We start from the raw sequence: 12,500 nt of genomic DNA on the forward strand, positions 1-12,500 counted from the left end.
AATTTCTTTCTTTATTATTATTATTATTATTATTAACATTGTTACCACTAGCCAACCAACCAGTCAACCAACAAATCAACCAAACAACCAATAATCCAGTCAACCAACCAATCAATCAACTAACCAACAAGTCAACCAAACAACCAGCCAACCAACCAGCCAATCAATCAACCAACAAACCAGTCAACCAACCAACCAGCCAACCAACCAACCAGCCAGCCAACCAACCAACCAACCAGCCAACCAACCAACCAGCCAACCAACCAGCCAACCAACCAACCAACCAACCAACCAGCCAACCAACCAACCAACCAGCCAACCAACCAACCAGCCAACCAACCAGCCAACCAACCAGCCAACCAACCAACCAACCAGCCAGCCAACCAATCAACCAACCAACCAACCAACCAACCAACCAGCCAACCAACCGATTTTATATTAATCAGAATATCAACATCAACAGGTGATGACGACGACGACTTCTTCCCTGATGACGACGATTCCGCCGCTGATGCTGATGACGATTGTAAACACCTGTCAATCAGTTCATCGAGGGGCGGGTCTAAAGATTTGAGCGAATCAGAGAGCAGATCGCAGACGATGTTGGCGGAATTTTCAGGAAAAACCTGGTCACACCACTTCAGCTAATAATAATAATAATAATAATAATAATAACTAATAACAATAAAAATAAAAATAATAATAATAACTAATAACAATAAAAATAATAATAATAATATTAGAAAGAGAAACCTGATTTTGTAGGAACAGTAACAGCTCGTCATAAAACTTGTTCAATTTTTTCTTCAAAGTACCATCGTCATCATCATCATCGCCACCACCATCATCATCATCATCACGTCGACGTGCTATACGATCGTTATCATCATCGCTACCGTCGTCGTCATCTTTCGTTTGTACATCTCGCCAGAGTTTCAGTATTTTGGCCTGCCAGGTTTGAATAACAACAACAACAACAACAATAATAACAATGATAACAATGTCAATAATAATAACAATAATATTAACAACAACAGCAACAACAACAACATCAGCAACAACAATAACAACAACAACAACAATAGCAACAACGAACTTTCTGGCACTTATGGTAATACTTGCATAGTTGGGAAATCCTCTCGATATCTTTAAATATCTTCACATACCTCTGGGCATCATCTTGATAAAATAAAATAATTATTTATAATAATAATAATTTTAATAATAATTACCTCATAATTAAATGATTAATGACGTCATAATCGCGTAATTACATCATCAAGTCGTAGTTATTGAGATGTGTTCGTGTGTGTACGTGTGTGAGTGTGTGTACGTGTGTGTGTGTGTGCGTATGTGTGTGTCTGTGTGCGTGCGTGTGCGTGTGTGTGTGTCCGACCTAGGTTGAGAGTAGCAAAGGCGGCGACTACAGCCGTGCTAGACATGGCCTCCAATCTATTCTTCAGCATCTCCAGGTACTGACATCTGTCCGTGTAGTCTGGGACGTTTGTCAGGATGTGCTGAAGATGAGGATGATGAAGAGGATGACGATGAAGAGGAGGATGACGATGAGGATGGTGATTGTGTAATGATTAAGATGACGATGATGGTGATGATGGTCAATTGACTGATCAATTGACTGATCAATCAATCAATCAATCAATTAATCAATCAATCAATCAATCAATCAATCAATCAATCAATCAATCAATCAATCAATCAGTCAATCAATCAATCAATCAATCAATCAATCAATCAATCAATCATTTATTCATTCATTCATTCAACCAAACAATCAGTTAATTAATTAACCAATTAATCAACTAATCAATTACAATTTCTAACCAAACTCTGTTGCATGCCAATAATTTTGCTCGATATCTGTAGAAAAAAAAACCATAGATATATAAAACCAAAACATAGATACATGTGACAAATTTGTATAAAAAAAGCACAGAAAGACAAAAAATAAAAAAACATAGATATAAAATCGTAGACAAAATAGCATACGGCTTCGAGATCTTGGGAGTCAAAAACCTCATCGACATCTGAAGACAGTGTTGTCCAATTATCAGCCTCCTGAATGAACGAACGAACGAATGATTTAATGAATGAATGAGTGAGTGAGTGAATGAAAAACATACCAGCACACTGTCGTTATAGACGTGAGACCGAGATAGAAACTAATAGTTAGAAATTGATAAGCATGCATTGAGTAATGAACCGATTGTAAATTAATTAGAAGGTTGTAAAGTAATTAAAAGAATATAAATTCATTTATGGACTTGACAAATTTATGTGGCATATTCACAAGCACATCAGTAGCTATATAAAGAGAAGAAGACCCAGAGAAAGGAAAACAAAGAGGAAGAAGACGAAGCGCAGGGATAACTAGAAGTGAGATTCGATGCGAAGTCGTAAATGTAGCTATTTGGATTAATTTATTGTTTCTATTACTGCTGGTATTAAATAACCAAGTCATTGCCAGCGCTGTTTTTTTTCTGATAAAGTTCATCTTGAATAAGTCTGTTTATGGAAGAAGTCAAGAATTCACGTAAATAACCCTGACCCCTACAAGTTCAAGGGGTCGGTTATAACATAACGTTTCTGCAAGTATATTGTGTTTGTCTGCGTATGTTTGTGTGTGCGCGCATATATTGAATCCTGATCTTATGAATGAACAAGCACGCACACACACACACACACACCTTCAGAGCGTCAGAAGCCAGTTTCATTCTACTCTTAACTTGATCAAGCATCATCAAGTTTTGCATAGAGTTCGCCGTGTCATGTTCAACCTGGTAATATAAATAATCATAATTATAGTAATAACTATTATAATTATAATAATGGCGACGACCATGATGATAATGACAATACTACGGCGTGGTGGCTGAATGGTTATAGGCGTCTGGTCGTCCTGCTGTTGTAGTGCAGTGACCTGGTTTGAATGCAAAGAGATCCAAGCCCATCCCACAATGCAACGTTTGTATGACGCGTGGTTTTCACGCGTATTTATATATATATAATATATATATATATATATATGCTGTGTGTGTTTGTCTGTGAAATCTAAGAAGCAAGAGCCCGCAAGAGAGAGAGAGGGAATGACCTTTAACCTATGTATGACCTCGACATAAATATAATGAAAATAATAAGAAATACCTTTTGTATATCGTATTTCGCCATCTTCATTTGCTCCTGGAGCAAAGAGGCCTCTTGCCTCACTGCCTCTAATTCCTTCGTCACCCTGAATGAATGAATGGATGAATGAATGAATGAAAGTGTGAACAACAAATAAAATGATTGCCAGCTTCATTCAGCCCGTCAGCCAACCTTGGAAGATTGTTGATCGCTTGCTGACAGCCATCTTCAATAACGTTATTGACCTCCTTTCAATTAATTAGGTCAGACAGACATAAATAGATTGGAAATATATAGATCAATGTAGGTTAAATTATATATAGTTCGTGAATATGTAGACCAGTAGGTTAAACTATGTATGTCATACATGTAGGTCAATAGATTTGACATATATAGGAGGTGCATGTGAGGCTATGAATTAGAAAACCAATTATATATCATTACAAAATATAGATACCAGAATTATACATAATATAAATAATAATAAATACTATTTTCTATTGAAATAATTTAAAAAATTTAAGTTTAATTAATTAAATAATCAATTATTAATTTAACAGACTTGCATGAACATCTGAAGTTTCATAGCAAGAGTTGAGGCATATTGCTTTTGATTAGGAAAAAATTAAAAAAATATTAATTAATATAATAAATTTAATTAATTAATAATTAATTTTGATTATTATTTATTGCCATAATTATAATTATAACAATAATAACTATAAGTAATTAATACACACAAGTAGGTAGAAATACACACATATACAAACACCATTCACAAATATAACCAAAAGATATGCCACCAGACACACACACACACACACACACACACACACACACACACACACACACACACACACACATACTTCCACACTGCCTTCTTTTTTGGCTTTGAATGCAGAATTTATCCATTCTTTAGCATCAAACTCCTCATCGTTAAATTTTGAATAATCCTAATTTTAATTAATTAATTAAAGATAATTAGTATTTATAATTCAGTGCTGGAACTGGAAGTAAATAAAATAATTTATAATAACAATAAAATGAAAAATAAATAAATAAATTTTCATTTCATAGTGTTGTACGATTGCTGTATGTATGTCTGTATGACTTTATAATTTTATATGGTTGAATTTTTGATTTAAAATTTTAAATTGCACATTTTTTGAGAGTTTTTGTGATTATGGATTGATTTAATATTAATTTAACTTGAGGTTTTTATGACAAATTTTATTGAAATGAATATTCATTTATTTATTATGTTGGTTATTTGATTCATTTAATTAATTAATTTATTTATTTATTCAACATTTAAATCTCAAATCCTACCATTTCTTGCAATGTTTACACACGTTGGAAAAGCTAGTAACGATATTTTGACTACGTGTAAAAAAATATTAAAAGTTAATTTAAGTAACAACTGATTTAAAAATCACTTTTAGTAACAATTAACATTAAAAAATAACATAACGACTATTTTTTGGATGAAAATATTAATTTAAAAATATTTAATAATGCTTAATTACTAGACTTTAAAGCAAAAACGACGTTTTTTTGACGAAAACTCTCATTTGATAAACAAATAACCACACAGGTGTGTTTCATATGAGTTTGAATTCAGTATTTCCATGTTTTAAAATCAAAATAATTAAATTTTCGAATAATGACATTTATCAGAGGTAATTTTAATTTGTTAACTAATATTTTCTTACACAAATTATTTGGTTTTTGTTCTTCAAAATCAAATTTTTAACTAACATTTTAATGGTTTTTCGTAATTTAACTTATAAATTTATAATAATTAATAATATCAATTTGCATTGGGGAAGGAGCAATATAGCATAGCATATGAATGTATGTCTGTTAAATTGTGCCTTTTCCAGCATAAATAATTTATTTATGGTGAAAATTATATTTATCTTGGCATATAATTCAAGTAATTCTTTTTAAATTATGGCCAAAATAATGATTTTGTTAATTTTTACAATCAGCTAGGTGGCTACTAGGCCTAAGAACCACACTCTTGGCTCCAAGTCCAACCAATCATTTTAAAAACTTCTCCAAAGTTATTGGTTCTACTAAAGTTAGGTGCCTTAGCTCTGCCCAAATTTCATTTTATGACACAATTGACAAAGAATTGGAAGCAATAAGAAATGCTGGGACGTGGAAAAGTGAAAGAATTATTACAACTCAGCAGTCATCGACTATAGGTGTCATTAATAGGAAGGAAAAAGTTCTGAATTTTTGTGCTAATAACTACTTGGGACTTTCAGTTAGGGATTAATGATGATTTTTTTGAAATTTTTGAAATTTATTATTCTTGAAATGTTACATTGTGAATATAATGTTTGTAATTATTTTTAATTATAAATCATATTTTATTATTTGATTTAGCAAAGAAATGAAAATGATAATTTTTTAAAATTTAGAATCACCCAAAAGTAATTGAGGCAGCTAAATTATCTTTGGACAACCGCGGGAATGGTTTAAGTTCCGTGAGATTTATTTGTGGTACCCAGGTTATTATTATTATTATTACTATTATCATCGCCAACATCATCATTATCATCACCACCATCCTCATCACCACATCATCGTCGTCATCATCGTCAACTTTATACTACTGATAATAATCACCAACATCATAATCATCAACATAATCATCATCATCACCGTCATCATTATCAGGACATACACAAAGAACTTGAAAAAAAAATTGCGAAATTTCACAACCGCGATGACGCCATTTTGTTTAGTAGCTGCTTTGATGCGAATGCTGCCATTTTCGAAGCCATCTTGAATTCCGAAGACGCTGTTATCTCCGATGAATTAAACCACGCCTCAATTATAGACGGAATTAGGCTCTGCAAGGCCCAGAAGTTCAGATATCAACATAGGAATATGATTGGTTGGTTGGTTGAAATCGTGCGGTTGTTTGGCTGGTTGAGTGGAAAATTGTCTGATTGGTTGTGTATGGAATTTTGTGATTGGTCGGCTGATTCCGTGGGAAATGGTGTGATTGGTTGGTTAGCGTGGATATGTTTGATTGGTTGGATAGTTGAACGGTCGGGTGTTTTAATCACCGTTATCGTCATCATCTTCTTCTTCTTCATCATCACAACTCTCACCATCGTTGCAATCACCATCACCACCACAATCAATCAACATTGTCAGATTTGGAAGAAAAATTGAAATCAGCTCAGACCAACCGACTTCGATTAATCGTGACAGATGGCGTATTCAGTATGGATGGCAATGTTGCCCCGCTCAAGTGTTTTTTTTTCTCTTTCTTATTATTATTACTCATTCATTCATTCATTCATTCATCAGGGAAATAAGTGCATTGGCCGACAAGTACGATGCCTTGTTGTTCATTGATGAAAGCCATTCTACTGGATTTTTCGGCAAAACAGGAAGGTTTGAACGAATGAGTGAATGAATGAATGAATAAATGAATGAACGAACGAGTAGATAAATGAACAGACGAACGAACGAATTCATTCGTTTACTCTTTCATTCCATCATTCATTCCCAGGGGTACGGAAGAGTACCACGGGTTGAATGGCAGGGCGGATATCATCAACTCAACGTTGGGCAAAGCTCTGGGCGGTGCAGCGGGTCTATTTTTGTTTGTTTCTATTGTTGCTATTGATTATTTTTTATTATTATTATCGTTTTTTGTTAACATTTATAATTTTTTCTGGTTAGATCTATAATGTGTAATTAATTATTTGTGTTATCTATAGATTGATCATAAATATCGGTGTTGATATTGTATAAATGAATGAATGAATGATTAAGTGAATGAATGAATGATTAAGTGAATGAATAGTGGATGAATTAATGGATGGATGGATGGATAAATCAATCAAATTATAATTTATTACAATCTCTAACAGGTGGTTACACCACAGGCAATCAGAAACTGATTGACCTACTGAGGAATAAAGCCCGTCCATACCTATTTTCCAATTCTTTGCCGCCGGCAGTTGTTGCTGCTGCGTCTATGGTGTGTTTTTTATCTATGTTTTGTGTATTTTTCATCTATTTTTTTCTGTATCCTTGTTTTTGGCATCTAAAAAGAAATAATAACTTGATTATTTTCAGTCGTTTGACCTAATTATGGCATCATCTGACCTAATTAAAAAACTTTCAGCCAACACTTATCTATTTAGGACGAGAATGCTGAAAGCTGGCTTCAATGTACTGGTTAGTTTTCATCATTTTTATTGGTCAGTATTTTAAATTGCTCGGTTTCTATTGGTTAGAATTTTGCATTGTCTAATTTGCTTGATTTTTGTTGGCCAATATTTCAAGCTTCGGTCAGTTTGCTTAAGTTTCATTGGTCAGTATTTTAGATATGAAAAATTATAAGAAAATTATAATTATATTTATATTTTTCAGGGGGACAAGGACCACCCCATATGCCCCGTCATGTTAGGAGATGCCAAACTGGCCGCCTTATTTGCTGAAAAGATGTTAGGTGGGTAAAATAATGGTCATCATTATCGTTATTAATTATTATTATTAATTATTATTAAATATTATTATTATCCTTACAGATAAAAACATATTCGTTATCGGTTTCAGTTTCCCCGTGGTCCCGAAAGGTAACAAAATAATAATAATAAATAATAATAATAATTATTATTATAGTTATTATTATTATTAATTATAATTAGGTAAAGCTAGAATTAGAGTACAACTCTCGTCATCGCATTCGTTGGACGATGTTAATAAAGCTGTCGACGCCTTCGTTGACATAGGGAGAGATCTCAAATTAATTAATTAATTATTCAATTTTAATTAATTATCAATATTGTTATTATTGTTGTTGTTGTTATTAGCATTATTATTACTATCGGTGATGTTGTTTCTTTTTTGTTAACGAGAAATTATTTCATATTTTCCAGTTGCAAACATGATCTGAAAATGAAACAATTTGTGTGTGTATTTGTGTTTGTTGTTCGTTTGTATGTGTGTGTGTTTGTATGTTTGTTGTTCGCTTGTATGTACGTATGTTTGTTTGCATGTATGTGTGCGTATGTAGAAAGTTTATTGTGATATTAGATTTTTAAATTGAGCTAAGAGCTATGTTTTATTTTTGGAGACAAAATGACATGTATAATTTATTTCATTTTACATTCTTTCGGGGGTAATTTTAATTTAACTAATTTATTTATCAATCTTTGCTTATTAACTAAGTTTAACATACGACAATAACGGAAAATATTTGTTGTTCTCGCTAATACATACATACAAACAAACACACACATACATAGACACACATACTTACACATACACATTTTTTTCTAACTCGCTTGCTAACCAAACACCTTGATTTTTTTAATTTTTATCGGAAAAAAATTCGAAAAATTGTTATTTTTAATTAAAAGTTGCAAAAATTGCGGTCTTTGAGTTTCACACACATACACACACGTAAACGCACGCACACAAACACACGCACACACAATTAATAATTGAACAAATAATTTAACTGATGAAAGAAAGAATGTACAATTAAACTTCAAAATGAATGAACGAACGAAAGATGAATGACTGGTTGAATGAGTGAACGTGTAGACTGAATGAATGAATGAAGAAATAAATGAAGAAATAAATGAAGTAATTAATGAGCGAAAGAACGAATGAATGAATGAAAGAATAAATAAATAAAACTTAAATAGATGTTTCTCGTTGAAAAATAGCTAAACTAAATTTTTTCCAAAACAACAACAATAATAGTAACAAAACACACATAAATATGGAATGGTTATATATATATATATATATATATATATATATATATATATATATATATATATATATATATATATATATATATAACAACATTAATAATAATAACATAATTAATAACAACACAACAACAAAAATCATTGTTAAATAAAACAGTGATAATAGTAAGCTAAAATAATAATAAAGATATTAATGATAATAACAATTTGTTATATATATATATATATATGTGTGTGTGTGTGTGTACATATATATATATATATATATATATATATATATATATATATATATATATATATATACACACAATTAAATCATTATGTCTTTTGGTAATATTTAACATTAACACCACACCAATAAATTACCTAATTAATTAGCTGATTGATTAAATTGACCAATTAATTGATTGACCAATTAATTTTCAATAGTTAGTGTAATTAGGGTTGGTGGCGAATCCCCAGAGGGGCGGTGCGAAACGTTGCTGACTTTGAAAATACTGCGTTATCGCCATCTCGGTCGGGAAGTTAGTGGCACCAGCAGCAGCGGCGTCAGACGACAACGGATTGAGATTGCGATTTGGGATACGATTGGGAGGATTTGGAATATGATTGGGATTGTTGTTGATGAGATTGGGATTGGGATTGGCGGCGCTGAGTTGGGAGTAGTAGGGGAGTGTGTGGTTATTAGTTGTACCGTTTTGTGGCTGGAATATCGGCGGCACGATGGCGCTGCTGCTGATGACATTGCTATTATTTGGTCGCCTGTTGTTCATTAAGCCGTACGAGATACTAGACAATGGTGATGATGATGATGAATGATAATTATTATTATTTTTGTTGTTGTTGTTGCTGTCATTTCCGGGAAAAATCTCGCAGCGTGATTGGCTGTTGCTATTTGTGGGCGGAGTTTTGTTTTTGCATGCTGATTTTGTCGGTTTGTTATGTGGCATACTACGCATATTATTATTATTATTATTATTATTGCTATTGCTATTACCGTTATTATTATTATTATTATTATTATTATTATTATTATTATTACTGCTATTGTTATTTGGCATATTTGGCGACGATGATGACGACGACGATGATGGTGGTGAATTTTTGGCACAGCTCAAGAGCTTAGTATAATTAGTGTTATTATTATTGTCGTTGTTGTTGTTATTATTATTATTATTTGTAGTAGAAGAAGTTGTAGAAGTAGTAGTAACGCTTTTAACACTGCTGTTCATTAAGTTCAAAAATGGATGTTGTTGTTGTTGATGATGATGTTGTAGTTGTTGGTTCATACCATATGAATTTGGCCCAGAGAAGCAGGAAATGACGTCAATATTACTGTTACTATTTATAGAATCGTCGTTTCTATTTATAGAATCGTCGGAAATTAACGACATTTTCGTTGTTGTTAATTTTGCGAGTGATGATGTTGCAGTTATGTTTGCGCTGTTGTTGTTGTTGCATGTTGATACATTGCTTAATTGTTGGGGACTTGTGATGACGTTGTTGTTGTTGTTGTTGATGACGTTGACATTTTGATGATCCTGATTACGATTGGAACGAACGTTGGTGAACTTTTTCTCATTTTGCTTCTTCTCTTCACAGGCTGCCACAGCCTGTTCGAAACAGTCGAGCATTTTGGGGTCCAGAGGCAGTTCCAACTCGATGATTTTTGCGCCATCTACACCGTGTTTTCTCTTTATATGTCGCCTAATTCCGTCGAGTCGTTTGGTGGTGTGGGAGCAGCCGGAACAGCCGAACGGTTTGCTGTCCGTATGAACGAGTAAATGTCGTTTTAGGTGCTCAGTTCTGCCCAATCGACGATCGCAAACCGGACATTTGTAAGGTTTGACGTCGTTATGGATCACCTGATGTCTTTTTAGCTTACTCTGGCTGAAAAATGTCCGGCCACAAAAATCGCAAGTGAACGGCCGGAAGTTGATGTGGGTCTGCAGGTGGCGCTGGAGGGTGTTCCAGTGTTGGCAGGCGACGTTGCAGACAAGGCATAAGGCCCCGACATCTCCCTTTAAATGTTTGTAATATTCGTTCACGTGTGCCATGCAAAGTTTTCTATAGGAGTCAAATCGATCAGGGTCATTAGCCGCAGCCATTGGAAGGTAGGATTTTATGATCCCTTTGGGGTTTGCCAGGAGTTTGGAATCTTCCGGAAAGGTTGTTCCCAAAAACATGCTGATTTTCTGACTGCAGTTTACCATGTTGTTGTCGTTGGAGGTTGTAGATTTGATTTGTTCACATGTAGCTGCAGTACAAAATACTTTTTCGTCAACTGATTTGGATTCAATTTGATCAGGAGTTAGGCTGTCATTGCCATCCTCATTGGCATCTTGAAAAGAATCATTAACATCACCATAGTCACCATCATCACCATTGTTGTTAACATTGTTAAAGTGATCATCATTATTATTAGATATGCATTGCAGTGAGCTATTTTGTGACTGATTTATGGGGTATGATGATAATGATGATGATAATGATGGTGGTGGTGGGGATATTTTCAAGGACAATTCTGGGAATAAGATGGCGCTATTTTCATGGATGTTGTTGTGGTTGATATTTTCTGAACAGGTCTTTGTATTCATCCTTTATAAATTTACTTGGTCAGTCAGTAATTTTTTTATCTTTGTTGAAGTGTAATTATTTAAAGCTTATTTGATTATTTTTATTTAATAGGTTCTTTAATTAAGTGTCACTAATCTACTTAGTTAGGAATTAGCTCAGTTAGCAATATGAAAATTATCAAATGACAATATAAATATTATAAATTAATTAAATTATAAATAATAAATCAATTTTATATTATTATAAATAAAATAAAAATTAATTGATTATTAACAATACTTTTATTATTTATTTAATATAATTTTAAAGTAAAGTAAACTGAAGAAAATTAAAAAATTAAAATTAATTTTGAACTTTTTATTTTAAATGATAAAATTTTAATAATTAGAATCAAACTGACAACTGAAAATAGCCTAAAATAAAATAAAATTAATTAAAATATATAAAATTCTGGTATTGAAAATTACACTAATCCAAGTTTAATTTAGTGTAAAAAATAATGTTTCGCTGATTTAGCAGCAAAAAAAATTATGATAAAAACACAAACGTAAGCGACGATGGTAAAAACTAAAAGCAAACATTATGGAAAGTCGATAAGTTTTTATTACTTTATTAAAAAATAGAAATAAATTTAAAAAATAAAACTTCCTAAACAAACGCCAAAAAACGCCAAACTTAAATAAATAAAAAATAAATTAACTAATTAAATAATGTATAATTCCCACATACACACACAAACACACACACATACACACACGTAATATAAAACATTAAGTATATACACACCACTGGTATTATTATTGTCAACTATATATATATATATATATATATATATATACATTATTGATAGGTGACAATATATATATATATATATATATATATATATACATACATTATTGATAGCTGACTATATATATATATATATATATATATATATATATATATATATATATATATATAAATATACATACATTATTGATAGCTGACAATATATATATATATATATATATATATATATATATGTAT

General features: G+C 32.0%; 3 protein-coding genes across 3 annotated transcripts in view; 1 reads left to right on the forward strand and 2 right to left on the reverse strand.

Moving 5' to 3' along the window:
• The window catches only part of HELRODRAFT_178406 (hypothetical protein), a gene marked incomplete at both ends in the record, with an annotated part of 10,689 nt that extends 6,216 nt beyond the window's left edge, over positions 1-4,473 (reverse strand). The window contains 11 exons of the mRNA XM_009026502.1: positions 456-644; positions 754-948; positions 1,097-1,179; positions 1,397-1,517; positions 2,008-2,076; positions 2,706-2,795; positions 3,163-3,247; positions 3,334-3,389; positions 3,704-3,748; positions 4,008-4,094; positions 4,471-4,473. Coding sequence (XP_009024750.1) covers positions 456-644; positions 754-948; positions 1,097-1,179; positions 1,397-1,517; positions 2,008-2,076; positions 2,706-2,795; positions 3,163-3,247; positions 3,334-3,389; positions 3,704-3,748; positions 4,008-4,094; positions 4,471-4,473 — 1,023 coding nt within the window. The remainder of the gene's footprint in view (positions 1-455; positions 645-753; positions 949-1,096; positions 1,180-1,396; positions 1,518-2,007; positions 2,077-2,705; positions 2,796-3,162; positions 3,248-3,333; positions 3,390-3,703; positions 3,749-4,007; positions 4,095-4,470) is intronic.
• A 98-nt stretch (positions 4,474-4,571) lies between these two features.
• Positions 4,572-9,463, forward strand: HELRODRAFT_185935 (hypothetical protein). The gene is made up of 13 exons (XM_009026503.1): positions 4,572-4,820; positions 5,133-5,413; positions 5,571-5,660; positions 5,830-6,049; positions 6,316-6,412; positions 6,472-6,558; positions 6,677-6,759; positions 7,041-7,150; positions 7,249-7,350; positions 7,546-7,624; positions 7,704-7,751; positions 7,824-8,761; positions 9,110-9,463. The coding sequence occupies exons 1-12, from the start codon at positions 4,805-4,807 to the stop codon at positions 7,931-7,933; spliced, it is 1,323 nt and encodes a 440-aa protein (XP_009024751.1). The 5' UTR covers positions 4,572-4,804; the 3' UTR covers positions 7,934-8,761; positions 9,110-9,463.
• A 1,113-nt stretch (positions 9,464-10,576) lies between these two features.
• Positions 10,577-10,954, reverse strand: HELRODRAFT_85614 (hypothetical protein; the record flags this gene model as incomplete). The annotated part of the gene is made up of 1 exon (XM_009026371.1): positions 10,577-10,954. A coding segment is annotated over one exon (378 nt), but the record flags the coding sequence as incomplete, so codon positions are not given.
• Positions 10,955-12,500: the final 1,546 nt, after the last annotated feature.

The sequence above is a fragment of the Helobdella robusta genome (genome assembly GCF_000326865.2).
Source record: "Helobdella robusta unplaced genomic scaffold HELROscaffold_47, whole genome shotgun sequence".
Taxonomy (NCBI): domain Eukaryota; kingdom Metazoa; phylum Annelida; class Clitellata; order Rhynchobdellida; family Glossiphoniidae; genus Helobdella; species Helobdella robusta.

Bases quoted from the DNA above. Each gene is read 5' to 3' on its own strand.
- HELRODRAFT_185935 (XM_009026503.1), top strand. The intron at 6,413-6,471 runs GTGTTTTTTTTT...TTCATTCATCAG, and splicing joins GGCAATGTTGCCCCGCTCAA to GGAAATAAGTGCATTGGCCG. The intron at 6,760-7,040 runs GTCTATTTTTGT...AATCTCTAACAG, and splicing joins AGCTCTGGGCGGTGCAGCGG to GTGGTTACACCACAGGCAAT.